Source organism: Elgaria multicarinata, chromosome 14 (assembly GCF_023053635.1).
Source record: "Elgaria multicarinata webbii isolate HBS135686 ecotype San Diego chromosome 14, rElgMul1.1.pri, whole genome shotgun sequence".
In the NCBI taxonomy this organism is placed as follows: Eukaryota; Metazoa; Chordata; class Lepidosauria; order Squamata; family Anguidae; genus Elgaria; species Elgaria multicarinata.
The window spans coordinates 14,903,433-14,928,217 of NC_086184.1; the positions used below are offsets into that span (position 1 = coordinate 14,903,433).

The 24,785-nt window shown below is 41.3% G+C and overlaps 1 protein-coding gene across 1 annotated transcript in view; it reads left to right on the forward strand.

Annotated features, from left to right (window-relative positions):
• Positions 1-17,533, forward strand: part of LOC134408730 (homeotic protein spalt-major-like) — an 88,697-nt gene extending 71,164 nt beyond the window's left edge. The window contains exon 2 of the mRNA XM_063141124.1: positions 17,298-17,533. Coding sequence (XP_062997194.1) covers positions 17,298-17,533 — 236 coding nt within the window. The remainder of the gene's footprint in view (positions 1-17,297) is intronic.
• The last annotated feature ends 7,252 nt before the right edge of the window (positions 17,534-24,785 follow it).

Consider the following 24,785-nt stretch of genomic DNA (forward strand, 5'->3'; position numbering starts at 1 on the left):
GCCTTCTCTGCTGTGGCACCCAGGCTGTGGAATGAGCTCCCTAAGGAGGTTCGCTTGGCACCTACATTATATGCTTTTAGACGCCAGGTGAAGACCTTTTTATTCTTCCAGCATTTTAACAATCTATAAATTTTAAATAACATGGTTTTAAATTTGTAATTTTGCATTGCTGCTGTTTTTATCTGGTTGAGCTTTTACATTGTATTGTAAAACAGCGGCAGGGCCCGGTAAACCCCACTTACCTTTCCGGCGGAGCTCCGGATCGAGGCGAAGGATCCGCCTTCACCTCGATCCTCTTCGCCACGCTCCGCTGGCCCCCCAATCCTCTTCGCCTCCGCCTTAAGGGCATGCGAAGCCCCCCGCTCCGCTCCTGCTTCTACGGTCCGATTAGAAGCAGAGCACATCCCTAGTCCAAACCTCTCATCAAGCTGTAGCAAAGCCTGATGCTTAGTCTGCACGTTTAGTATGAAAAAAGTTCCATTGAACTCAGCAGGATGTCTGACTAAAATGCTAAGGATTCTACTCTTGGGCTTTTAAATATTAGTCCATGTCCTTTTCCAATATAAATAAATTCTTCATTATAATAACTGAGTATAATCTACATCCTGTTGGAATCAATTGCCGAACTCCCATTGAATCGAATAATATTGAACAACAACCATTTACGGTGTTTCGATAATAAGCTTTAATGTTATTATTCCAATACTTAAAAAGGTTCTTTATTGTCTCTGTCTGTTTCTTTCAGCCAGCAGCTCTTTCATTCAGATCAACCTTCCTCCAATTTTTATAGATTCGTTTATGGAGTTCGCTGCCACAAGATGTAGTGATGGCCGCTAATTTGGATGGCTTCTAAAGGGAGGGGGGTTAGACAAATTCATGGAGGAAAAGTCTATCAAAGGCTACTAGTCATGGTGGTTATATTCAGTCCTGAGGTATCAGTGGCAAGGTGGTTCTCACTACCAGAGGATGAGGAGCAACAACGAATTGGGGGCTTGCTTGTGAGCTTCCCAGAGCCATCTGGTTGGCCACTGGAATCAGTCTAGTGGACTAAATGGACCTTTGGTCTGATCCAGCCGTGCTCTAATATATGATTTGCGGTGGAAAAACGGCTACTAGTCCTGATGGTTTTGTGCTGCCTCCAGTATCAGAGGCAGTAAGCCTATGTAGACCAGCTCCTGGGTTCCTGGTCGACAGCTGGTTGGCTGTTGTGTGAACAGAGTTCTGGAGTAGGTGGACCCTTGGTCTGATCCAGCATCTCTCTTCTTATGCTCTTACGTTTTTAGGTTGTATTATATTCTTCTATAACTTTTTAAAACCACCCTTTGTTATGTAAGCAAGCTGCCCATTTGTTTTGGTTTATTTGATGGCAGTGAAATAAGTGGATCAGATGGAAACGTCTGCATGCTTCATTGCAGCTGGTTGCAGGTATCTGCCATTCCTTGGCTATGCATCCTGGATTGTGTCAGGAAGGAAAAGCAAAGGCTGACACCTTTCGTGTGTGTGTGTGTGTGTGTGTGTGTCAAGATGTGTGTGTGTGTGAGAGCTTTCTCAGAAAAGGTGAGGAGAAGGAATAGTAGTAGATGCTAGTGCCTAGTTACTCACTGCCCTCTGCCTGCCAAGCCAGCAAGTGGTAGCAGTGATCTGAAAGAACATGAGGAGCAAAGCAGCTAGTGCCAGTTGTGATGATAATGTAGATTCACCGAGGAAGGGGGCCACTGAGGGTGTAATGCCCAGGGTCCAGCACAGTTAAAGTACAGAATTCTCTACCACAAGATGTAGTGATGGCCAACAATTTGGATGGCTTTAAAAAGGGGAGAAGGCCATGAATGGCTACTAGTCCCGATGGCTATGTGCTACTTCCAGTATCATAGGCAGTAAGCCTATGTAGACCAGTTGCTGTGGAACGTGGGAGAGAGGGTGCTGTAGCACCTGTCTTGCTTGTTGGTGGTCGACAGCTGGTTACCCACTGTGTGACAGAGTGCTGGACTAGATGGACCCTTGGCCTGATCCAGCATGGCTCTTCTGTTTTTCGGTTGCACAGTCCTCTCATCCCTAAAATGCCAAAACAAACTAGCAAGTACTAGTGAACTTCTTGCTCATTTCTATGGTTAATCTTCCCAGGTATTTTGGCCTACAACTCCGCTTACACTAAGCTGGTTAGAAATGATGGCTAATACCTATGGAGGGGCAACATTTGCTCACCTCTGCTCTAAACACACACATAAACACACACACAACACACATGACACACACACATGACACACAAACACATGACACACAAACACATGACACACAAACACATGACACACACACGACACACACACGACACACACACATGACACACACACACACGACTCACACACATGACACACAGACGACCCCCCCCACACGTTTAAATTATGCTCCCTTACACATACAGTAATATTATTCATTGCAGCAACAATGCATTTGGATGCAAAGCAAGTTTATTTTTAACAGAGTGATTCTCTGTTCTCACTTCCAGATGTATAGTCGTTATTTGAAAGAGAAGGATTTTTTTCCTTGTTCAGGGCACTGAATTATACCTAGATTATGTGTAATGTCACCGTTTAGAAATTACTTGCAAGGAGTTTTTGAGACACCTTAGTAAACTGTCATTGTAGGTTATAGCATCTTTGGTGGGAAGACGAGTTATAATGTGACAAAATAGCATCTAAATTACTTAACTTTCATAACAAAGCAGCAGCTCACATTAAAAAGCAGGAGCATATTTATTTTTAGTGACATCATGGAAGCCAAGTATAATGTAGTTTAAGAAATAAAAGATACTTAGGCAAAACTCTGTAAAACTCATGGAAATGGGTCATCTTGTTGGATTGTGTACAACTTCTCTAAGAAATTTCACTCACATTTGCAAAGCTCTTTTTTGCTTCCATTGAAATACCTCAGACATTTTCCCAAAGGGAGAACTTCCAGTTTAATTTGGAAAGTTCACACTTGTTCTTCTCATTCATAATCGTGTTCCATTGTTTTCCCCAGTAACTCTTGGATCCCTGTTCGTAATCCATCTGATAGACTACTTCCTATTGTAAATTCACTTGGTGATGTCAAAGAATTCATCAGCCAATGAACTCTAAAGTTGAAACAGTCAAGTTTACAACATTCAGCCCTGAAGATCCGAATGCTTTGCAACGACCCATAATTTCTACTGATCCATGTGTTCCCTACCATGAGAATATAGTGTCTGCCATATTTGCGCAACTGCTTTTTTTCTCTAAATGGTGGAGTAATGTTCCAAGGCATATAAAAGATTTGGCCTTCTACATTTGTCATGGACATAATTATAACTAGATATTTCTGGAACTTTAATTACTCAACTGAAAATCCTTCTGTCTTTACCATTGCCTCATACAGTGATAATTCACATATATATTCCTGTGACTCATCAATAGATATATTTTACTGGATTTCTTTTTTAACCTTAAAATTATTGATATTTCCACTACGTTTTGGTGAGTCATCTGATGGATGACTTAAAAGTATACACAATATGCAGGATGACAGTGTGTGTATGTGTGTGTGTGTGTGTACTTGCCCTTACACATAACTGTAGAAGGCAACACAGTTAATGTGGAAGTAGTAATTCCTCTCATTAAAAAAAAAATATATAGTCTCTTTTCAAAAATGTAGGCTAGGAACCACAACAGAGCCATTTGTTACAACACTCTGCTCCTATGCACACCTCTGTGCTGCTGGGGAAAAGGGTTTTTTTAAAAATGGAGGAGACTAGTGAGGACCTCTAACCTTCAGACCTTATACGCAATGGAGGATGAGGATGAAGGCAAAGTTCCTCCTCCTCCTCCTCCTCCTCCTCCTCCTCCTCCTCCTCCTCCTCCTCTTCCTCCTCCTCCTTCTTCTTGACGGGGGAGTGTGCCACCAACTTTGGATTCAAATGATATCCCTGCAGTATCTCCTCTTCCCCAGCCATGCACAACAGGAGTCAAAGATGGCAAAATCAAGCAACCTAGTAAGCTCTTCTGGGGGTGGAACCAACCATGCTACAGGTCTTGTCAGCCTTCATAAGGATTCAGTTGGCTTTTGCTCCTTATGTAAGCGAGAGCCTCAGCCAGCAAGGCTCACTTGGAAGTATCCAACATCAACCTTGCCTGAGTTTATCTACTTGATCGTACCTTGCCTGCTGTGACATGACTCTACCTACCTTGACTGGACTGGACTTGCTTAATTTGAATGTGCTTATGATGACTGGATTTTGTCTTCCTTGACAAGATTTGACTCCACTGGACACTACCAGCTTCCCCTGTGATTCTGAAGGGCTCATGGTATAGGACAGCCACCATGTCTTGTGTTACCTAGTTATGAGTCACAATTTAGATTTTCTACAAGTGTCACAGTTGACGTTTACAATGATGCTACCTTGAGTGGTCCGGGGTGTTGTGGGATATTTTCAATGGTGGCTTCCCAGATCTATCCTCTTGATGTAGTTTCTCTCTCTCTCTCTCTCTCTCTCTCTCTCTCTGAGAGAATGCTGTTGGCTGCCACCCACCATTTTGTCCCTACCAGATGACTGTACTGGAAATACATCTTAAAGTAGCGTTGCTACTATCACCTCCTGAGGGGGTGGGATGGAAGCCAGCAATACTCCCTTTCTCCATCAGACTACTTTTTTAAAAAGAAAAAGAAAAGAGCACCAAAATGAAAAGTTAATCATCACCCCCTCTGAAATGTTTTGACTATTTCCCTCTCCCCCTCAAAACAAACAAACAACCATTGAACAAACATTCTCCACATTTCAGCAGCTGTTTCAATTTGAACTATTTTGGGCCACTCCAGGCCCAGATCTGGACCCATGAACAATGGAACCCACCCCGGCAAAACAAGCTGTTCTCGCTCTTTCTACTATAATTGGGGCAACAGCATCTTGTGGAATATTTACTGTTCAGTCAGCGGCTCCTTTTAGCAGCCTCTGTGTCAACGTTTGGATGAAAGCTCATCTAGAAAGTTTCTGAAAACTTTCATTATGAGTATGTAGTTGACTGGAGCCATCTCAATTGGTCCAGCAATAGGGGAGGCGTTTTGTTTTCCCCTTTCCAAAATGTATATTGTGAGACTCATAAAGCAGAATGGCTTCATCAGAGCCATTATTGTCTATTGGATGAATGCATTTATTCAGCATTTTTCTGATCCACAATATTATGTTCCAGGTCAGAATGGTTGCTTTAGGGCCATTTTGGTCTATCGGGTAATGCATACAGTATTTTAGAACGTTAGCTATGGATAGTAAAATATATATATATATATATGCCAGGAGTTCATTGCAGGGAGGGGAGGGAAATCTAAATGCACAAGCACAGCAGTCGTCACCAGGCAGGCTTTAAGGGACAGGGGGAAATATACGTGCCTCTTCAAATTCCTGGACTACATAATGTGGTGCTCTGTTTTGAAAATGGGAGCAGTTCCCTAAAGAGTCCCCAACTTTCATTTATGAAACTGTACCTCATTCTTGGCTTCCATCCGGGCTTGTGGACTGGTATTCCACTGGGTGGGTGGGGTGGGTGGGTTGTATTAGCAGGAATGTGGATTAGTGTATTTGATCAAGTGCCCATTAGCACAAATAGAACATAATTCTGGTAAGGAAAATCCAACTCTGTCAACGAGCAGACAATGATGGATCGAAAAACGCCTGACAATCCACAAAACACAGATGGAACAAAATCTGTACTTCCCTAACCACAGGAACCTGCCTTATACTAGATCAGATGATCTGTCTATCTACCCAAGCATTGCCTGCTATGCTATGGCTAGCAACAGGTCTCCATCAGACTTTGTCTTTCCTGTCACCTGCTACCTCATTTTTTTTTAAGCAGCTGGCATGGGATAAACCTGGGCCTTTGTGCATGTCAAGGATACACTCTACCACTGAGCCATGGGTGGGTGAATGCATGCCTGGCCTGAACTCAGTTTGTTTCCCCGCTTCCTGACTAAGAACTAATCTGGGAAGCTCCGTCTCCAATCCTCTATGGGCGGCCATTGTTAGTGTCCGTTCTTCTTCTTCAGTCATAGTTCCAAGGACTGGAAGCAGACAATCACATTTAAAATGTTTTAGAAATGCTATCTATCTATCTATCTATCTATCTATGGTCTCATCTACACTGAACAGGATATTCCACTAAGAAAGCAGTATATAAAAGGCCACATTACTGCTTTATAGTGGTATTGAAGTGCACTGACAACTGTTGGGGCCCATTGATATATACCATATACCGCTTTTATACCACTTTCATAGTGTTATATCCTGCTTGGCGTAGATGTGTCATGGGCCCCAACAGTTGTCAGTGCCCTTCAGTACCGCCATAAAGCAGTAACGTAGTTCCTGTAGTGCACTTCAATACCGCTGTAAAGCAGTAGTGTGGCTCCTGCCTCTTATATGCCACTTTCGTAGTGGAATATTTTGTTTGGTGTAGATGAGCCCTCTATCTATCTATCTATCTATCTATCTTAAATGATCCATGCAAAGAGTGTAGTAATGTTACAGCATCTTTGATCATTCTCATCTTATTCCAGGGAACAACTTCCACAACCAGAGTTTGTCACATTTTTCAGTCAAATTGCTACTGAATCTGGAGAGGGTGAATTTGGAGAGGGTGAATCTGGAGAGGATTGTTTTTAAGGGGAATCTGTGCCCTGTCAGCTGTAATTTATAGTTGCTTTTATGGCTTTTAATGTTCATTAGCAGATTATCCTTATTTCTTGCTTCTTTATCTAACATTAAAGAGTGTGAATGTGTGTATGTTTTGATATGTTTTCTCTTTGCATCTGCGCATAAACAATATCCATACAAATATGCAAAACCATAAAACACAGCATAGTGGGAAAAGCAGAAGGCTTTTGAGTAATAGACTAGTGGCATTTTTCTTTGAAATTACCGTTTCTTGCTGTTTTGGGAGAAAGCCATGATTTTGCTGCTATTAGTACAACCGTAACAATCTGGAATTAATTCCTCATCTCAGCCATATGACTATTCTAATGGTCTTTTTTTACACTTCTGAGCAAACCCCTACATATGTGCCTTTTTAGATCGCAGAGATTAGTTATTTCTTGGTGGAACTGTAGATGGTGTTTGGACACTGATCAAATATTGGTAAAAGAGCAGAATTAATTTACGTTGACCATGCAAATAAACATCTTTAACGTTGATTACCTTTATCTTCTTTTATTTGTGTGTCCTTCCATAGTAGCATTTTCAAATAATGGCATTTAATGATGCCCATACATTAGTAACTGATAAAGGGTTCTTCTCGCAAGTATTGGCCATGACTTGGATATCCCATTGGGTGTTCTGAGCATTTCCCATGAATATGGGAAGTTCCTTCATGGGACGGATTCCATGTACTTAATTGCTGGATTATGGCCACTAAAATTGCAATCCTATATCTTTTTACCTGGGAACAAGCCCCATTGAATTCAATGGAATGTACTTCTGAACAGACACCTTAAAACAGACTGCTAGTGTATACATACTTACCTGAGAGTAAGTCCTATTGAACTCATTGTGGCTTACTTTTGAGTAGACATATATAGGATTGCATTGTATGTTCCGTTAGGTGTTGTTTTGTGTTCTGAAAGGGTGCCAGTGTGTTTTCTAAAAAGCTGACAAATATTTTAATCCCTAGAAATCTACTAATGAACTATACTTTCAAAGGAAAAAAAGGGAAAAGTTGCTGCTATAAGCTATGTCAACCTGATAAGAGTCACGAAAGCAGCATTTGAGATTTGGAAAACACACACACCAACAACGCACACCCTCAAAATTTCAGAACCTATTCTGTTTTATGCTCTTCCTTGGACTCAGCACTCAAGCGCACCATCTCATGAAACTTAATGTGATGTGATGTGATTGATACAAGCTGACATTCTGTGTCACAAAGCTACATATCAGAACACAAATTTGAAAGAAAAGAAAACAAAACAAACCATTTTCCGTCTCAAAGGCCAAATTAATTGAGTAACATTGCAAAGGGGGAAAAAAGTACATTGTAAAAAGGAGGGGAATTTCCTTTTTGCCCTTCCTTTTGACTAAGAAATGTTCTCCAAAACGGTTGCCAACTTAATACCAACACTCCTGTAAGATAGTCAGGAGTAGTTTGGGTTTAGCACACCAGACAACAGAAATTTTGACTAATCTAATTCAACAAGGCTTAAACTGACCTAACCCAGAGAAAAGTTACAAAGGAATAATAAACACAGAGGTCATTCCAGATTGGTACTTCACAAAGATTCAGTAGTGAGGGATGTAGTACACTAGCACTACAAAATAATACTAATTTCATACCAATTTAACTGTCGTTGATTAAGAATCCTGGAAACTGTAGTTTGGTGTGTGAACTGAGAACTCACTTCTAAAGATTTTTGCAGCACAATCCTCTGCATGTCTATTCAGGAGCAGTTCCCGATAGAGGCTGGTGGGGCTGTGAATCCATTCTAAGTTTCAGTTGCAACCAGCCGTAACTCTAAAGGAGCTGTCCACGGTGCTGAGTCTATCACCAAACCAGGTTCAGCACCTTGGATAGCTCCTTTAGAGTTATGGGTGGGTCTGATGGAAACCCAGAATGGATTCACAACCCCACCAAATTAGGAGCTGCAGGCATTCACTGGCAATTCCTGTTTGTTTCAGTTGGACTTACTCCCAATTAAGCGTGTATAGAATTTCATCCTTAGACCTGCTCACAGTTCCCAATGTTCCCTTGAAGGAGAGAATTACAATTAAACAAGTTTAAGTCTGTAATGCTAAGTATGATGTGTGTGTGGGGGGGGATTATCCTTGCAAATTCCAAAAAGGATTGATCTGCACCTCTTGGATTAATGTGTGTTGGGACTTAGCTGCCCATTAATGTGTGTTGGGACTTAACTGCCCATGAACTTCACACAATGACTTTTCAGCTCATTTTTTTTTTTATCAAAATACATTTAAAAAGTATATTTTTATTTAGTACATACTTAAATTCATATTTTCATATGGATTTTTTTTTTTAAAAAAATCCAATTAATGCAGAAACAAGACAGAACACATTTATTGGTGATACAGGCTGTCTATCTCTAAGATACTTCCTATGATGTTGAAATGCATTCACAAACCAGAGCTAATAAGAGCCATTGAACTGAAATCAAGAATGCACTTGCAGGATGTCCATAAAGAAATAGCTCAGCTTAGTAAAAAAAAATACAACCAAAATTCATGATGTTAGTTACAGTTAGGCACATCAAAAGGGTAGAGGACAGATAGGGAAGAAACACCATTTTGAAAATATGCATAGGGAAGCAGCCAGAAAGGTATCTATGTAAGATCGGAACAGTCAGAGATACCTATGAGATGTGCTTCTTTCAGAGACCCCAAAGCCACAATGGCACTCCTCACCTCTTTGTGTCTGGCTCTTTCGAAGCAGTCCTAAATGCACAGACTGCCAGTTGCCAGCCTAACCCACTGATAATTTTTACTTTCTGGAATCGTGGTACGATATTTGTCTTCAGAACGACGAGAGAGTGTTCTCTTAAAATGACTTCCAAATGATTATATGTTGGGAGATACATCCCAGCTAGTATATAAGTGATCTATGACTTGAAACGGAGGAGCCCGCAGCAGTCCCCAAATCCTCCTCAACTACCATCTGATAAAAATGGTATAAATTACTTGCCTGCTTATCTAGGCCTGGTTATTTTAAGATCTTGCTGCCCACAACCAGTTTTGAGCAGTAATTAATGGGTGGTGTTCCCCAAGAGAAATGGGCATTTTGCTTTACCCCCTAGTTACAAGCAAATTGCAGATGTTGTTATCTTCTGTAAGACTGATCTCCAGGATTTTTTTTTGGGGGGGGAGGGATATGACTGCTGCTGTAAACAACATACTCTTACACTTTTTTTGCTCTTACACTTTTTGACCCTCACTGTGTATACATATTTATATATTATTCATACCAGATTAAAAATTGATGTGCTCTTTACCGCCGTTGTACTGCACAGTGACAATATAAATTAACTTATTGTGTACTTAACTTTTCGCATGACAGTGATGTGAAATTTTTGATGGCCCCCAAAAGTTAGTGATAGGAAAAAACAACAACAAGGCAGTGGAGAGTGGAGACCACTTTAGGTGTCATTAATGCTTTCCTGCTTGTTTAATGTGGTTGAATTAATAAGCAAAATCTGTAATGTGTTTGTGCCTATATTAATTTTCAGAATTTGGGGGTGGGTGGGTGAGAGTATGATACTAAGTGGAGAAAGCATTTGGAGGCATAATTAAGTGCTATTTAGTTCACTCTTCTTGGGTCCTTTAAAATTATTTTAGTAAATTGTTTAATGAATTACTGTTAATGTTTTAACGATTGCTGCTCTTGATTAAGCTAATATACTTGGTAGCTACCACTGGTATCACAGGTAGAAATAGTAGGTTGGGAAATAGATTCCAGCTTTAGCTTACAGGTCCTTAGATTTGTTAGACTGTGATAACTGTGTTCTAGGTAATGACGGAGAACGGTAGCCAGCCATCATCCACAACAACAGCACTGTAGTGTTTTCTGACTGTATGATATGAATCCACCATAACAATCTATCATAGCCATAGGGTTAAGACAACAGGACTCATACGAAGAGATGAGATTCCATGGTTGGGGAAGGGATGACTAGATAAATGACCATCAGGGAACATAGAGTGAGAATTCACCAAGGGAGCCTAATCCTCAGTGGTTCCCTAGGAGTCAAGTAGGTGTATGAAGGTAATGTCCCTTTTGAACCCAACTGGGGAATATTGTCCAATCAGAGAAATCCATTAGGTCCTTCCACACTATATTGGGAAATCCCCACAGTATAGACAGTGATTGGGAATGTTATAGGCTTGGAGGAGACAATCTGTTTCAACTTTCAGTACTGTAGTCATTCCTTATTTAATAGTCCTTATTTAAGGTTCCTTATTTAAGATTTACAAGCTCAAATTGTGCGAAAACAAAACAGAACGAAATAGTTTCTATGAGACCCTCCGGCTATGGTGCCCCACTAAAAGATCTGTGAAGACGTAATTAGAGCTGTTCTAAAATGTTCTGTCAAACTTTATTTGGGCATTTGTGGGTATGTGGAAGGTAGGAAAAAGCCAAAGATTCTTTAAGATGGAGGGTGAGAAAGAAATTGGTGAAATTTGTGGGGGGAAGGATTGAGGGGGTTGGGATTTGATGTTTACCTTACCTTTATAAGGTGGCATCATGCCATTTTTCTTCCTGTAAACTTGGTTTTTAAAAAAGGATGAGGCCCTTTCAACGTGGCATGTGGTTTTACAGAATCTCCACAGCCTTCCAGGTGGCCAGAATGTGAACAAGCCTTTTTTAAAGACAATGTTTAAAGGAAGACGAGCCCCACAGCACCACCTCATGAAGTTAATATAAACACCAAGCACCTATCAACCACAAATGTTGCCAAAATCCCACCCACCCTGATAGAGGCCATATCTCATCCCATACACACGTGTGTGTGTGTGTGTGTGTGTGTGTGTGTTAAGAGTTTTGCAAATTGTGAGGCAGATGGGGTTAGTATAGCATTAGACTTAATTTCAAATTGTGTATTATTTTAGAACATGGTCACACAACCTGCAGTCCCTGAGGCCTTTACTACAGCCCTAATGATCCCATGACCCTCACTTCATTACCAAATACCCCACCCCCTATTCTCTCCACTCCCTTCCCCAGAGATCCCAAAGAGCACCCTTTTTCCATCGCTGATAATAGCAGATCTCTATCAGGATCACTGGTAGAAGGATTACAAAGACGGTTCTCTTCTCTTTGCTGCAGAGATCTTCATAGAGACACTTCGTCACCTGTGGTTCCCACAGCCAAAAAAGTTGCGTACCTCTGCTTTAGGGGGTAGTAAAATATTTCTATATTCGCATACAGAAATCCCTCCTAATTTTCCATCTCTAAATTCTGTTTCAGAGACAGGAGGATCAGATAGCCTGATTCAGTGCTGGTAACCATAGGAGTAGCCAATGTTAGTCCTACGGAGAGTAGAACCATTGAAATGGATGGGACTTAAGTGTCTATAATACCATAAACCTACCGTATTTCTTCGATTGTAAGATGCCATTGATTCTAAGACGCACACTAATTTCAGTGCCACCAACAGGGAAAAAAAGCTTTGATTCGAAGAAAAAACAAATTTCTTTGAACATCTTTTATGAGTAGAATTTCGAAAAATATCTTAGAATTTCTTAGAAAGAGCTGGGTTTTGGGGCCACTGGGCTGGGAGGGGCTTAGGGGTAAGCAAAAAATACAGGTGCTTACCCTCCCAGCTCCTCCTCCTGGCTTACGGCTGCTGTAGGAACTTCATCTTTTGGAGGCCTGCCTGCACGAGGAGGAGAGAGATGACTGGAGCTGGAGCTGCCGCGTGAGAGCAGCTTCAGTGGAGCAGCACATCTTTAGCCTCTGGGCACAGCTTTTTCCGCGGGCATGAGGAGTTCCAGGCGGGACGCGCGCTTCCCAGCGCGGCAGCTGGGGGGGGGACCTGGTGCTTGGGGGGGTGGAGACTCTTGGAGCCACGTGTCTTCCCGGCGTGGCTGACGAGGGCCGGAGCTGCACGGGGCGCGCTGTAGCCCCAATCAGCCTGCAAAGCAATCTTAAAAAGCCCTGCTTGCTCAGCTTTCTAAAAGCAATAAAGCTAGAGAGAATGGATGTTTCAGACCCGTTTTTAATAGGATAGAGTCTTTTTGCATCTACCATATTGCTTCGATTCTAAGACGCCATCGATTCTAAGACGAACCCCATTTTTAGAGCTGTTTATTTAGGGGGAAAAGTGCGTCTTAGAATCGAAGGAATACGGTAGTTGGTTGCACTAATCTAAAACCACTTGCATAGACTTTTCCCTGAAATTTAAGGTTACAAGCTACTCTTGGTGGACATTTTTGGGCAATATTCTTCATAGAAAACTCCCCCCCCCCAAAATATGAAAAAGTAGGACCCCCCAATGTAGAAATTATGAGTGCTGAGCAACTATAAAATGTTCTTTCCTCTTAACTTTCCTTAAGTCTCTGGCCATAGCTAGATGGGGCTTTATCCCGGGTTGATCCCTGGGGTTGTCCCTGTGCATTCACATGATGCACAGGGGATCCCGTGATCAGGGAGGCATGATCCCTCCCTTGCCCCGGGATCTTGCTCTATACTTTAGGCCCACTTTCCCCCCAGTCTTGGGCTGATCCTGAGACCACAAAACATGTGGGCTGGCGTACCAGTTTGTCTCGGTTACTCGCGGTTACTCGCAAGGAGCTGGGACCTGCACACGGGGCCCAGAGCTCCTCAGGAGCTCTGTGCCCATCGGGGGTGGGGTGGGGGAAGCAGGATTTTTTTTTTAAAAAAATAAAACACTTACCTTTTGTGCATGAGTGCGCGTGCTCTCCTTCCTCTTTTTTAAAAAAACAAAATGGCGGGCATGACATCCTCTACCTCTGAGGTCATTGCGCGCTGCGTGTAAACAGAGCAGGAGATCTCACAATAAAAATATCTCAAGATCTTCACCCCTCCATCGTGCTAGACTGGTAGGCCTAGCTAAGGCCTCTGTCTCCAATATTTACCCCTTCTTTGGGCTCTTGTTTTTCAGTCCTCTGCCTCCTTTGTCCAGGGCTTTTCACCATCAGCCCTACTAAGCTGCCCTATTTCTTTGATTCTAAGACACACTTTTCCCCCCATATAAACATCTCTAAAAATGGGGTGCGTCTTAAAATCACAGGTGTGTCTTAGGTTTTCTTTTTCCTGTTAGTGGTACTGAAATTAGTGTGCGTCTTACAATCGATGGCGTCTTAAAATCGAAGAAATACGATATATAACCTTCAGTTTCCCCACCTGACTCCAAACACTTCCTCCTGGCCCTTGGTGAGGGACTGCAAGGGATTTCTTCAGCCCAACTTACCTTTCTTTTCAACCCACTGAACTATTATGAGCATTTGACTGCTGACAACTTCCCCCAGCAAATAGAATGTTCATGGATATCCCATGGCATCACTTCAGCTCATCCAATGGGTGCCAGAGGCTTCATTGTTGCCACAGTAAAATCCCTTAGCACATTACAACATAGATTATATCGGCCCACAAGGTAATAAGCAGATTCATCCTTAGCCTCCAAAGTGCAATTTCTCCATTAACAGCCTTTTAAAATCCTTCTGCAGAAAATTCCTGAGCTGTACCTATCTCCTGCTTATAATTTTGTTCCTGGCATTTCCCTCTACCTTTCCTTTGGGTGTTAAAATAGACATTTCAGATGAATCCTTCCTTGTTCCTTCCTTCTTTATCAAAACTTTGAGTAGTACTTAGGCTAGGGATGCTTGAAGTTTTTGTTTGGTCCATATTTTTAAGTGTACTGATTCACACTTCCCAGACTAAAACGTGGGCTGAAATGCAGTTATCCTTTGGTTTTCACACTAATTCTCATCTCCAAATAGGTACCTCATATTGAAATTTGTGTGTTGTTGTTGGGGGTTTCTGGGTTTGTTTTGTTTAAAAATAGTAGTTTGATGCAGGAGGAAGGATCATATGGATGAACACATGTGGAACTGAAATGGGCTGGAAATAGGCCATGGCTAGACCAGGCCTATATCCCGGGATCATCATTCCTGTCCATCTAAATGACACACAGGGGATCCCGGGAACAGGCAGGGACGACCCCTCCATTTGTCTGGGATAAACCTTAGGTCTAGCTAAGGCCATAGACTACTGCATTCATTCCTAGAGCAGTCAGATTTGAAATTGGACTGAGAGCCAATAGTGATTTATAGGTGTGAAGGCTCACAGTTCAGCCTGGAGCTAACGCCTGTAAATGTTATGCCATCTATTCCTCCCTCTCAGATATGGGAGACAAGCATGTGGTACATAGATGGGAGTTAGCATAATACATTCTTTGCAAGATTGTAGTGATAGTTCTCCATGTACACACCTGGATCATGCCCAGTATGTACATAAAGCCTGAGTCGCTTTGATCATTCCTCCTCTAAAATGTGAGGGTAGCTCACAAGCACGAGTGGATGTTTGCATGCAACACAAACAACAGAAAGAAGAAATAGGGTTGTTGTTAATAGATTGTATCTCCCAGTCGCCTCGGCTTTTTATGTAGATGGTCAGGCACATTTATTTATTCATTTATTTCAGCAAATTAAAGTAAGCTAAGTGCATTTGACCTCAGATGGCTCTGGTTTAAGTTAATTTGAGAGACAAAGCTCATAAAGTTCCAGTAAAACACATCAACAACTTCCCAGCATAGGTTGAAATTGAAATGTGATTGCTGAAACACAATCTCCCAAGCTAGATACAGCATTAAATTTTAGGCTGGATCGGAATAATCGGGCACAAAATATAATCTATGCAAGAAGCGAGCTGTACAGTTCAAGAGGATTATATGCTATAATTAAAGCGGTGCATGGATAGAAACCCTCCACCCTGTTTGCGAGTCGAGGAATTGGGGAGTCATTTCACTGAATTTCTCCAGGAGGTGGAGAAATTCTCCAACCGTTTCTCAGGGGCAGGGCTCACTGTTAGCAGTAGCCATCGTACAGTATCTTTCTTCTTTCCCAAGGTTTTTGATTTCCTTTGCTACCTCTACAAGTGGCAGCAGTAACTTTGTTGGCAGGCCTGCCCATTGTTTTGCTTCCTACACAATGCCCCAGACAGAGCATCATCTTTGCATCGTGAGGGGGAAATGGCAGCCAATACTCAAACAAAAATGGTGGCACATATTTGGAGAAAATGCTGCAGAGTGACCTTTTTGGGGGGTGGAGTTAAGAAATAAAGAAAAAGAAAAATCAGGAATCTTCTGAGAAAAATGTGTTCTAAGCAAGTTTGCCTCAGCACCATTCTACATCAGTGTGAGCCTTATTCACTTCCTTTAGCTGGGCAGAACCTTTTGAAAACTTGGGTATGATATTTGAATTGTCAAATAATTCACTCACTCTTTTCTATAGGAAAAAAACCCCACTTGTCCAAAGTTTCATTGCCCCCTTTCTATCCTGAGGTGGTAAACTCATGTCATGGGCACTGCAGTTTCTTGGGGGATAGATTTAATGTGAAATCCACTCTCCTTTGCAAATTGCAGAAAGAGAGAGAGAGAGAGAGAGAGAGAGAGAGGCCTTTTGTCCGATACATTAAGGGCTTCTTCAAATGAGCAATTAATTGCACACTCGTGATTGGCCACTCACAAATGTTCGTGGGTCTTTACACGATGCTGGCAGCCTCCAGCACCTCCCTCATACTTTCAAATGGTTTCCTTGGTGTAATTTGAAATGGAAATAAACTAGCAACAAAAAGACTCATTTTCCATTTGAGCATGAAAAGAGGAAATCCCGTGATTAGATGAGGCAGACCACAGCACCATCTTGTGGCTAAATAAATGAAACACAGGGCAAGTCTAGATGAAGGTTTATCCTGGTGATCACCCTGGGATCATCCCTGTGTATCCACATGATGCACACGGGATCCTGGGGGCAGGGAGGGATGATCCCTCCCTTTCCCCGGGATAACTGGAACGGCTTTAATCCTGACTTTTCTCACAGTCTCAGGATTGTCCCGAGACTGTGGTACGTGTGGGCAGCCATCCCGGTTTCTTCCCGGCTCCTCGCAAGTAAATGCAAGGGGCCAGAAACCGTGCCCAGAGGGGGTCAGAGAGGGGGAGCAGGGTCTTTTAAAAAACAACAACACCTACCTTTAGCAATCAAGCATGCTTTTTTGATAAAAAAAGAAACCAAAATGGCGGGTGCGATGTTCTCTTCCTCTCGGGATATCTTGTGCTGTGTGTAGACTGAGGGGGAGGATCTCGTGATCACCATGTCGTGAGATCCTCCCCCTGCCCTCTCTAGGTCTAGACATGCCCATATAACTCACAGGTAGAGGTGGAAAAGCGGAGGGGGAAAGGAAAGGTCATGTAAGGAGATCACATCGTGACCATGCGACAAAAATGGAAACAGAAAGCACTGATAAAGTTGAGGGGTTTTCTCTGGTGTAGAAATCCTCTAAGTTCTGCAAATTCCATGTGTGTGTGTGTGTGTAATTATGGGCAAATATTGCCCCATTGTCAAATTTTGGTGGCACTGTGCCTGTATAAAGCCTGTACCGCTTCAGAAAGAGGCTGTATGAATCAGCCCATATATGAAAAAAGAAGATGTTTATATTTTTACATTCTTTCATTCCATGAACTGTACTACAAAAAAGAAAAAGAACAGGAAAAAGAACAGAAAAAAACCCTGTCGATGTGAGGAAAAACTAACCTGATGTTTGTCTGTTGTACAGGTCACCGGCCTTTCCAATGTCGATACTGCCCCTACAGTGCCTCTCAGAAGGGAAATCTGAAGACCCACGTTCTTTGTGTCCATCGCATGCCTTTTGACAACAGCCAGTATCCAGACCGCAGGTTCAAGCGCTCCAGAGTTGACTCCGAGACTTCTGGGAATTTAGAGGAACCTGCAGCTGTCAAACCTGGGAGCTCAGCAGAGTTAACGGAGGAGGGCAGAGAGGCCCAGGAGTAATGCACCAGAACAAATCAATCTGTATATTGCAATATTATTTTACACAGTTTTTAGATATGCATTTGGGTAACAGAGAGTTTGCTTAACTGCCTTCTGAGGAAAACGAATTGTGTGCAAATTCCCAGAAGTATACGCAGTGTTTAAGACATTAAAGATATATAGATATAGATATATATTAAAAGGAAAAAAAGAAAAGAAAAAGAAATATCCCAGCCCTTGAAAATGGCTGTTAAACTGTTACCTGGCAACAAGTACTTCCAAACAATGTAGGTGGGGATAAATCAAGTGGGTGTTTCCCCCCCACCCACCCACACACACACACCAAAAACGTGAGGAAGATGTAAGATTCTTGTGTGTGGAAAAATATGGAAATAAAAGGGGGCATTTCCAACACAGAAGTGGTATTTGTTCCGAAATAATGCTCTTGCCAGAAAAACAACAAATAACCTATCCCATCTTACTGATTTAATGTTGCCTTGAAGATTGTGGAAGTGGGGGGGGGGGGCGGTGTCTGTGTTTTCATTGTTGAAAACACCTTTTTAATATGACACCAACCGCTGTCATTTGCCTAGCATAGTAATGAGATGTATTGGAGCCAGTCTGACTGGAGCTGTCATTGCAGAGAAAATCAATTCAACTGCACTATAGGAGAAATGTTAGATGGCCCATAAGCTACGGTCAACGCTGACCTATACTGAAAAGGATTGTGTTATTACATTTTAATTTTTAAAAGATATATATATATATATATATATATATATATATATATATATATGACATGGATAGCCAGATAGACACACATATATGTACACAGGCACACACACACATAGACCAAATGAATTAAGTGTTAGAGAGAAAGAAATTCTTCAGCCCAAGGAGAGATTGCAGATTTATTGTATGATGTCTTTTTGGGATTGTGTTTTATTTTATTTTTAGATCGACTTGCAGTATTGAGAGAAAAGTTTTCCTTCTTATTTTGTTCCTTTAAAAAAAAATAAAGTAGGTTACTATAGAGAGATTTAGAAATGCATATTGAAAAATGTACTGGATAGGGTAACTATTTAGCCTTATCTAGAGGAGATATCGGTGCATATATAATTCAATAGAAAGTTTGTTTCTTTTCCATTTAAAGAAAACTTGAATGAAGGATTCCCCAGTCAAGATTAGTTTTCATTTATTACAATGTTGTATTTTTTAAAAAAATAAGTGTTACAGACATTGTGCAGGAGTCTTGTTTTGTTTTTACTGGAACACTCTCTTTTCAAGAGGTTTGACCTAAAATATGAATCCAGATATCCTGCTTTTTGTCCTAGTGAAAAAAAAGAAGAAGAACAAGAACAAAAAAGTGTTAACTAATATTTCTTTGTTTTTGTAAGGAAAAAGAAAAGTGTGTTCTATATTTTTGCAGATTTTAGCTTTTCTATTAATTGGCCCCTCCAAATTTGATGCTGTTGTTTCCCACCTAAGAAGCTTTGGAGAGATGACAATGAACTACATGACTGAGTAAAAGGAAAGGAAAGGAGGAACAAAAATAAGAATTCCGGTTAATGGTTTATTCTTATATCCACTTGAATAGCAAAAGATGTTAGTCTTTTCATGCACTTCCTTTGAGAGAAGCAAGATTGGTGCCGTTTACGATGATAGAGAAGTATTAACTTCTTCTCAAAACAAAATCATTCAGACTTTAAAGAGAGAAAAAAAAAGAATGGGAAAAAGTCAATATGTCCTTGCAGGCTGGGAGCACAGAGTAAAACCCCAGGGCCTTAAAAAAAAACCTTCAGCTCTGCCTACAGCAGTTTACAAAAAAAAAACCCTCTAAACTGCAATCAATGTAAATAAAATTCGTAGCGCTACCCTGAGACTGAAAAGAAAGGAAAAAAAAGATTCTCAGGCTAATAAGGAATACGGTTTGCATATGCTGTCAGAAAAAATAAAAATGGTACCTTCCAATTGAAGTTCCAGTTAAACTGAGATCGCTGTGTTCCTTGGACCCCCGTCTGGCAGAAGGCAAGCTGCTTTTCTTGTTTTTTGGGTTTTTTTTTTTTTCATAGTCTAGTTCTCACTGCCTTACTTAAACCGAGTTGATAAACTTAATGCAACTGTTTCTTATGATCCTTGGAAAAAGGATCAAAATGTAATTGAAGACTTTCTGACTGTAGTAAGCTTTAGGATTTTAACTGCACTACCGTGTTTGGTGACTGTGTTTCGGTCGCTTGCTTTTTGTGTGTTTGCCTTCAGTATCTTAGCGAGAAAAAAAAAGAGGAAAAAAAAAAGGTCCCACATTCCATTTTCTTGCACTTTTTGGAGCTATTTTCAGTATTCTTTTGTGTCTTCTGAGCATTTTCAGATATGACAGGCAATAATTCCGTTTGTGACACTGGAAACTTCCCCCCCCCCCCGTTCTTTGTGATGTGTGTGTTGAATCCATTTGGTCTGGTGCTACTGTCCCTATTTTTGCCTCTGACATCCACCCTTTTTTTCCTCCCAGAACATTTGTAACTTGGAATACAAACAAGTGACAGGAGCAGTGAAACATTGTCAGTTTCTGAATATCATCATGCTTCTCATATCTAAACATGTCAAGTTTTTTCTCTGTAACTTCTGTAGTCTGTGATATTGGTCAAAATACTGTCTACATTCCTACGCAAAGGAAAAAAAACTATCTTGGAGAAAATCTGAGATCAATAGAGTAGAGGATTTTGTTGCTATGCTTGTAACGATTAGGAAAAAAAACTTTGTATTTAAAGTTTATTCTTGGTCATTATTTATTATTATAATACATCAGTTGACAGAACTTTATTCTGGTATAGAAGTATTAAAAGTTGTTCCCCACCCTAGCAAATGACTGTTTTTTTCTTTTCTTTTTTCTGTTAGAATAAAAAAAAATGTCTTTTAAGCAGTACAGTTTTATCCAGTGTTTTACGCAATAAAACCTCTACCTCTGGGAAAAAAGAGAAGTTTTCCTACTTGCTTATCTTTATTAGGAAGTTACAAACATTTTTCCCCCTGCAGTTTTGTTAGATTTGAGGGGGTAGAGGTGGGAATTGATGCTAGTAAAGTTATAGTTGTTAGGCAGGTACTGGAGTGTAATGCACTGATGTTTGCTCAAGCCCCTTATTATATTTTTCTGAACAAATAGATAAACTAGCTTGATTAAAAATATTAGCATATAATTATTTAATACTGATGATGTACTACAGGAAAAAAAGGTGATGGGTCTATCAAACTGATCTTAAAGTGTTCTAATTGTGCATCGTACACTATAATGTATAAAGCCATGTGTACATCAAAGAAAATATTTGTTTATATAGATTTTTTTTTATGTTAGAAAATTGTGAGGTTTACTGAAATGGTGCATGCCATCAGACGTCTTTCCATTCCAAAGGAATCTACAAGTGCAAGAGGCATCATATTCTCAGACGTATCATCTTTCTTCTCATATGTAGTTTGATTTTCCCACTCAGATGAAATTAAAGGATCTGAAGTTCATAGAATCATAGAATAGTAGAGTTGGAAGGGGCCTAAAGGCCATTGAGTCCAACCCCCTGCTCAATGCAGGAATCCACCTTAAAGCATCCCTGACAGATGGTTGTCCAGCTGCCTCTTGAATGCCTCTAGTGGGGGAGAGCCCACAACCTCCCTAGGTAACTGGTTCCATTGCCGTACTGCTCTAACTGTCAGGACGTTTTTCCTGATGTCCTGATCTGGCTTCCTGTAACTTGAGCCCATTATTCCGTGTCCTGCACTCTGGGAGGATCGAGAAGAGATCCTGGCCCTCCTCTGTGTGACAACCTTTTAAGTATTTGAAGAGTGCTATCATGTCTCCCCTCAATCTTCTCTTCTTGACAACTGCTCATTGGAAAGAGTAACATCCAATAAGTCAGTGTTTCAAATATGCAAATCAAATAAAAGGAACGTGGCAAAAAGAGACAGGGAAAGAAAACCAGAACTAGAACACAAAATCAGAAAAATCCCATAGTGAGATGTTTGCTGGGCTGTACCATTTCAGGGCTTCTACTAAAGAAAATGTATTTAGGGAGGAAGGGCAATATGTATGCAATCCAAAATGGTGCAGCCCAGAAAAAGCTGCACCATATGACTGCTCGTCTCATGTTCTCACTCCTGCTATTCTCCAGCTAAACCGATTACTCATTATTTTAGGTTCCGATTCATTTTGATAAATGTAATAAAATTACAGCACGATTAAAATGAGACAAGAAGAAAAATAGTAGTTTGGAATTCTAATCTAAAATTGCATGCAGGATCTGAATTTTCACTTTGGTGATCAGCAAAGCTTGGAAAGGCTAGTTTTGATGTCACATTCCCTTTTTGGGAAGTTCAGATAAACACAACAGAACTGTTGCGGATAGAGGGAGAAGCAAGGAAATAACAACACGGACACCAGAGCTTGGATATAACTAGGGCCTCTTTATTTAAATGAGGTAACTCACCCCTCCCTGGATCTGCATGTGTGTCATGTCTAATCCTACTGCCCCTGTTTTGGGAGAAGATGTTTCAGGTAATCAATCAGAATCAGATACAGAACTAGAAGATGCAGCGCCAGACACCAGCCAGCCTGTACCAGTGGAGGAGGAAGCTCTCACGGGCGATTCCCCAGCTGGGAGTCAGCCCTCTCCAGGGCTGATCTCCTCAAGGCCAAAGCCTACAAACTCAGTGGGAAGTGAGGTTTCTTCCGGAGGTGAGCATCCTGACAAGCTAGCTGATGCTAGGGTCCGCTGGAAGCTCGAACACATGACTTGGAAGGAAGGCATGAGAAAGTCAGTTTGATTACACCAGAACCTGCCTCCGCACCAGGCTCTCTGAAGTTACAGGCATTTGGGAAGTGGCTTCCTGTTCTCCTTGGTCAGACAATTGTCTCACTTAGTTTGCATAGTTTTACCTAGGGAGACATTTCCAAGAGGTTACACTCTCCTCAGGTTGAAATGTTTGTTGCTTAATAAAAGCTTTGTAGATTACTTAGCAAGCCTCGTCATTTGCCTCCCATCGAAAGCAAGAGTTTTCTGAGAAAGACGACAATGTGAGAGTGTGGGAATTCAAGCATCCTGTCTCCAAGCAACTAGCCTGCATAAAAGCTACATGTGTGTGCTCAGGGGGAGACCTCCCCGTGTCACTCCCACCTGGAGCCACATAACCCCAAGTAAACGAGACAGTGAGGTTTCTAAATGCAAGCCATATCCTGGGTAGAGAGCCCCACAGTCCCTGATGACCTTGAAACCAGCCTCGAAACCAGCCACTCACCATAAGGTGCTAACCAACCTCATAGAATATCCCAAGATTCCCGCACAACCCTGCCGACAGATCAACCGATTTACCCACCCTCGACTAATATTAAATTCCAGTACGAAATAGGCAAAAAAAACCTTGTACACCACATCCAATATGTGGCAGGTAAAATTCCTACTCAGCCCCCCCCTCCAAAGGGGGCGACTAGCTAATCCCATACTAGTTGAGGGTGGGAGAGTGGGGGCCAGAAGAGCAAAAGAGGCTGGGTAAGTGCGCAGGACTCACCTTTATAGGTGAGCCCCGCCCATGCACTACATAGCATTACGTGCAAAGGCACGTGATGTGCTATTTCCTTTCTCCCCTGCCCACAACAACTTGCTCCCACCCTAGCCATACCGGCAGGGTGGGAAATGGTCAACTCTGGAGAAGATTCTGTGAATGTTGAAACATCTAGGTTTCATACTGACATGTGATCCACCAATATACATAGAAATGAAATGTCAAAATTAGTACTATAAGAAAACTGAAATGTGTGTACTTGTTGGGAAAGTGTCATATTCTCATGGTCTAAGGTCTTCAAGCTACCGAACTAACTCATTATGTAAGGGCAATCACATTGGCAAGCATACTTGCAGAGACTCATAGTGGTTCAGTCTGATGGATTTTAATCAAAGCAATTCATTGTGGAAGATAATGAATCGTTCATCATGTTTCTAGAACCAGTTAATATTCTGGTTTACAGCATACAACTCAGTGTTCAGGTATATATAAAAACTATGTAAGTATTCTTAATTTACTCAGAATTTCTAAAAATATGTTACAGTCAAAATACATCAAATTTCCTTGGAGAAGAATACAAATTATTGGGCTGGATTCAGATTTTGTTATGCTTAAAATTAGGGATGTCAGAAGAATCAATTTGGGGTGGTGGAGTTTGATGGGTTTTCCTATGTTCGGCCCCCAGAATTAATTCTGGTTCCTGTTGTGGTGCCTGCAGTGAGTTGGGTCAGTTTCTGAATTTTCCTGAACTTTTCAGTATTATGATTATGATGACGATGATGATGATGATGCAGATTCTGCAGTTTTCTGAACAATTTGTGAAAATATGACGGAATTTGGAGTCAAGCCTGCAGCTTGGCTGACAAATCAATTCATACATGCTGCAGGACTCTGTCAAGTAAAAAAACACACACCACATTTCTCAACAACAGACATCCCTACTTGGAATAGACCCATTGAATTCAAGGAGACCAACGTTAGTTGTGACTAACTTGGGGCATTGATTTCAATGCCTAGGTCTGAATCCAACCCATTGAATATCCTAGCATCCTAACAGTTGAGCTGTCTTTAATCTTACTCAAGAATATTCAAGCAGATTCTTTTTTGCAGAGTTCAGAAAGCAGCAAGCCTAGGCATATTCACTTAGAAATAGGTCCCGCTGCATTCAGTGAGGCCTGCTCCCCAAGAGGTTGCAGCCTTAGTCAAATCAGACATTCATCAGAATGGGCTGAGCAATTTGGCAAATACTGGGCCCGGTCAGATGACACTTCAAGCTCTGTAAACCAAACTGTGGTTCTCTGAGGTTAGCACTAACCACAAGCCGTGCTGTCGCACAAAACACTTTCAGCCACAGTTACAGCCGCTAACCCTTCTGCAGATGGTCTGACTGTGGTTACTGAGTGAGCAGGATTTAGCACAACACATTGCACAAAACACCTTAAACCCTGCTGCTTAACCAAAAGCCTTAACTAGCAGGATTTAAGGTGTCGTCTCAACAGACCTACTGTTATATTTATTCTGATCGAGCATTAAAGTGTATTCAGCAATTAATACTTTCTTACTAGCAAGCTGTTTCTATCACTTCATGTCAGGGATCCATGTTGCTTATGGTAAAAGAAGGTAACTCCAGCTCCCTTGACCATATTTTGAAAGAGGGAATCTACATTTTGTGTGCTCATCAAGTGGAGTGTAATTGAACAAACATGGGTATTCTCACTGATATCCACAA